This window comes from Bison bison, unplaced genomic scaffold (genome assembly GCF_000754665.1).
Source record: "Bison bison bison isolate TAMUID 2011002044 unplaced genomic scaffold, Bison_UMD1.0 scf7180017864251, whole genome shotgun sequence".
Classification (NCBI taxonomy): domain Eukaryota; kingdom Metazoa; phylum Chordata; class Mammalia; order Artiodactyla; family Bovidae; genus Bison; species Bison bison.
The window spans coordinates 1,847,067-1,851,867 of record NW_011494823.1 but is presented as its reverse complement, the minus strand read 5'-3'; the positions used below and the strand labels follow the sequence as shown (position 1 = coordinate 1,851,867).

The 4,801-nt window shown below is 50.8% G+C and overlaps 1 protein-coding gene across 2 annotated transcripts in view; it reads right to left on the bottom strand.

Annotated features, from left to right (window-relative positions):
- Positions 1-3,867, bottom strand: part of ARRB1 (arrestin, beta 1) — a 49,019-nt gene extending 45,152 nt beyond the window's left edge. For both annotated transcript variants that reach the window (XM_010847568.1, XM_010847570.1), the window contains exon 1: positions 3,761-3,867. In XM_010847568.1, the coding sequence (XP_010845870.1) occupies positions 3,761-3,837 (77 nt within the window). In that variant the 5' untranslated portion in view covers positions 3,838-3,867. The remainder of the gene's footprint in view (positions 1-3,760) is intronic.
- Between the last annotated feature and the right edge of the window lie 934 nt (positions 3,868-4,801).

Below are 4,801 nucleotides of genomic sequence, written 5' to 3'. Positions count from 1 at the left end.
TGGCAGGGCCGGGGCCCGCCTTGAGGATATCACTGCCCTTCCCCAGGGGCCGCCCCTGAGCCTAGCGCAAGTTGCCTCTGTGATCATCTTCCCTACACGTGCCAGCTCCAGGGAGCTGCTATTAGTTAGCATCGATCCACAAAGTGCTTTGCCGACACTTTTTATGAGCTCAGCCTCACCCGGAGCCCTGGGGGCTAGGAGCAAGAGGCGGAAACCAAGCAGGCAGCCCAAGTCCCTGGGCAGAGCCAGGAGCAGCTGAGCCCCAAGATCAAGACCCAGACAAGCCCAGGACCAGCCAGTACTTAGTGAATGTTAGCTGAAGAGTATTGGCTGAAAAGTAACCTGACTGGATTCAGTAACTGTATCTGGGTATATTTTCTTATAAAGAAATAGTAATAATTATTTTCAATATAACCTATTGTTATTGTTATTTAGTTGCTAAGTCGTGGCCAACTTAGCAACTAAGTAACTTCTGCAATCCCATGATTTCCCAGGCAATACTGGAGTGGATTGCCATTTCCCTCCCCAGGGGGTCTTCCCCAACCAGGGATCAAACCCATGTCTCCTGCATTACAGGCAGCTTTTTTTTACCCCTGACCCACCTGGTCAGGTACTATTCTAAATACTATATTTAACTCATTTAATCCTCACAAGCACCCTGTAAGGTAGATACTCTCATTCCCCACTTTATATATGATGAAACACAGAGAAATTAAATTACTTTCTCAAAGTCACAGAGCAGAAATAAGAAATATAAGCAGTTCAAACCATCTACTTGATATATGAGGAAGTAAAAATATAGTAACAACACTTCTGGGTTTTAAAAGAATTAGATACTGTTGAAAGGTACAATTTATCCTAATTGTGCTCCAAACCAAATACTTTCATTATTGGTCATCCTGAGGTATAGTTCCTATGTAAGAGGTTCTCTGAAATAGCTGTATTACAGATGTAAAATGTGCACCTGTCAACTCAAAATCATGAATAAGTTAACCTTCTTTTGAAACTTTTAACTGAGTAGTTTTATTAAACTTGAGAAAACAAACCCCCAAAACCACAATATCAATATTTTAAGATTTATCATGTATTTATTTGTCATATGCTAAGTATTTGATCTATTCCTCCTGTTTAATCTTGAGGACAACTCAAGTAGGGAAAAAGCATTATTCCTTCTAGGGGGGCTTTACCAAGCCTCCAGGCTGAGGGCACTAGCTCGTACACCTCCTGGGTGGGCGTGATCCAGTGGGAGTTTGCCGCCCAGGATGGGAGCTGCTCCAGGGCAGGGACTGTGCACAAACAAGGGGCAACATAAAGGAGCTGTGGGCTGGGGTGAGGCAGGCCTGCTGCCTCATCAGCCTGTGCTTCAGCCATCTAGAGTGTTCAGCGAGGCCCTGGCACACAGTTAGAGCTCTGTCAGTGGTGATGATACTTACCATCATCACTATCCCCCACAAGAAACAGACTCGCTGGGAGGCCCTGGACGGGTCCCTGATGGACAGGGTTCAGCTGGATCACTGGCTCTCAGTGAGGGTCACGTTACCTCGTATGGGTCCGGGCAGCAGAGAGGAGGTGATGGGTATGAAGAGTTTCTGGGAGGCCAGAGTGCTGGGCAGAGACCAAAGTCTGGTATTGCTGAGCATTTTTAAGAAATGCATTTCCATGACTTCCAAGAACACACAGGCTTGTAGACGAGGTGAGCACAGTGAGGCCAGCCAAGAGCAGCTGCCCTCGGTGAGACAGTGAGCAGGGAGGGGCACTCTGGGGCATCTCTGAGCCTCTCCCCTTGGTAAGCCCCCTTCCACCTGCTCCTCACATGTCTTTGGGGGTAAGGGTGGGGTGCAAGAAACCTGCTGGGAAGATCAGTGCTAGGCCTTAGCCACCAACCTGTCTGGAGCGACTACTCAGTACCAGCTCCACCTTCCCCAACCTGGAGACTCTAGTCATCTTTCCTCAAACCCCAGGAAGACCACACAAATGTTGAAGAAAATGGAAGAGAGTAATTGGGAACAGGGTCCAGATCTCTACCCTGGCACTTCACGGCACCTCACCTATCCTCACCTAGGTAAGACCACCTCCAGGGTGTGGAGGGGAATGAATGAGCTGATGTCTGCCTATGCCTGGAACATAACCCAAGTTCACTACATGGTAGGACTAGGGCACTGAGAGGCACCAGAAGTTCCAGGATGAACAGGACTGCCCAGGGCTCTGGAGAGATGGGGGAAGACAGAGAGGAGGTGGAGGCACCTTTAACCACCATGCCGCATCTCCCAACATTTATCCGGCCCTCTCTATGTATCTGGTGGGCCTGAGGCACTGGGATATGAGCCTGCTGGGGATCCTGGAGTGGTGAGTGAAAGTTGCTCAGTAGTGTCCAACTCTTTGTGAGCCCATGGACTATACAGTCCACGGAATTCTCCAGGCCAGAATACTGGAATGGGTAGTCTTCCCCTTCTCCATGGGATCTTCCCAACTCAGGGATCAAACCCAGGTCTCCCACATTGCAAGCAGATTCTTTACCAGCTGGGCCACAAGGGAAGCCCAAGAATGCTGGAGTGGGTAGCCTACTCCTTCTCCAGCAGATCTTCCCCACCCAGGAATCGAACTGGGGTCTCCTGCATTGCAGGTGGACTCTTTACCAACTGACCTATGAGGGAAGCCCAGAGTGTGGTAGGTGAGCTTATGGAATACACTCCCTAGGGCCTAAATAGCCTCTCCCCCTCCCTTGGCTCAGATTTCACTCTCTTCCAGAAATGTCATGGCCAACATGGCCCTTTGGTATCCTGATTACGTATAGGAGGTCCTGGGCAGCAGGCATGAGTATGTACATCACAGAAAGTGAAGGGCTCTTATACATAGATGAATGGCCACCTGCTTTGAGCAGAGTCCCTGAATCTGACTGAGGCCCTCATGGGAATCTGCTCGATTCTAAGGACTGGACTGCCACATGGGGACTTTGCCAAGGCCAGACTCCAGGAGATCAGCTCCCCAGCGCCTTCACCATCCTGCCTCTGCTCTACCACAGCCACTGTGGCCTTGAGAACTGGAGGGGCCGGTGGTGAACGCACTGCCCGCAAACAGTGGGGGAGGCCCACTGTGAACAACCATCCTTGCATAAGGCACCCACAGAGGGTTAAAGAGAGGGTAACTCGGGGGAGAGAGCAGCTTTGTTCTTCCCAGGTGGACAGGGGGCTGCTGAGAGAGTTACAAAGAGCAGGTGACATCTGAGCCAGGACTTGAAGGATGATTAAGAATTTGCCAGGTCGTCAAGGTGCAGAAGAGAGAACGTCAAAGTGATGTGCGTATGCACGGAATCACACGTCCTTATATAGCAGAGTGTACATTTCAAAATCACTATCTCACTTGAGTCTCTCAAATCCCCGAATGGTGTTATTACCCCCCGACACACACACACACCCACACATGCAAATAAGAAAAGAGAAGTGCAGTGAAGGCAGATGAAGGTGACCAATTTCTGGGCAGAGGGAAGGGGGGGGATGTATGCTGGCTGAAATGGCCCTCTTCTCAGGAAGGGGAAGGTATTCCTCTCTCACTTGTAGTTCCCGCTGGCCTGTGACACCCCCTCCCATCGCCAGCATACATACACACTCCCCCGGACCCCAGGGCCTCTCAGAAGGGGCAGCTGGCACACACACACGGAGCAGCACCGAGGAGGCTGAGGAAAGGCTGACAGTTCTCCGAGGCTCAGCCAGGAGGCCCGGCCTCACCCTCTCCCACTCCCCCTGAGCGCTGACAACCTCACCTCTCCCTCTGTAGATCTCCTCTGCCCTTCTCTCCAAGCAGCTGCCGCCAGCCTCTCCCTCCCCTCCGTCCACCCATCGCCCTCCCCAGGGAGCAGTGAGCTCAGCCTTTCCCATCAGCCATCCCTGGGAATGATGGGAAATGCTCAGCGGGCCAGGAACTGAAAGGAGGCCTGCCTCCGAGAGGGAGGGGAGAAGGGAGGCTTTTCCGACAGCTGTCCGGGGGGCATCCTCAATTCTGCTGCTTCCTATGCATCCCGGGCTAAGGGTGCAGTCTGCCTGACCATAAAACACGCTCAAGAGAAGGCGGGATCCAACTGTTACAATTGGCCTCTTTTTTCAGCTGGGGACTCAGAGGCCCAGAGAGAGGACTGAAGAAAATGTGTCTAGGGACTGACTGCCATGTCCCCGGTACCGTTTGATCCTTTCACAGTTCTCGTCTCATTTAATCCTCATAGCTACCCTGCAAGGAATGTGTGACAGGCTGAATCACGGCCCCCTGAGATGCTCACATCTCAATCCCTGGCGCTGCGAAGCTGTTACCTTACATGGTAAAAGAAACTCTGCAGACATGATGTTAGTTAAGGATCTGGAGATAGGGAGATAACCCTGCTTTATCTGGGTGGACCCAGTGTAATCACAAAGGTCCTTGTAAGCAGGAGGCAGGAGGGTCAGAGGGAGAAAAGGCAAGGTGAGGATGATCGAAGCAATGAGAGAAACTGGAAGATGCTGTGCTAATGGCTTTAAGATGGAGGATGGGGCCAGAAGCCAAGAAATGCAGGCAGCTTCCAGAAGCTAGAAAAGGCAGAAGAATGGATGCTCCCCTGGAACCTCCAGAAAGAATGCAGCCCTGCCAATCTGTGATAGGACTCTGACATCCAGAACTATAAGAGGATAAATGTATGTTGTATTAGGCCACTAAATTTATGGTAATTTGTTACAGGAGCAAAAGAAGACTAACAAAATAGGTAACCTCATTCCCATTTTGCAGATGAGGAAACTGAGGCTCAGAGAAGGCACATAATGTTCTCAGGTTCTGCATG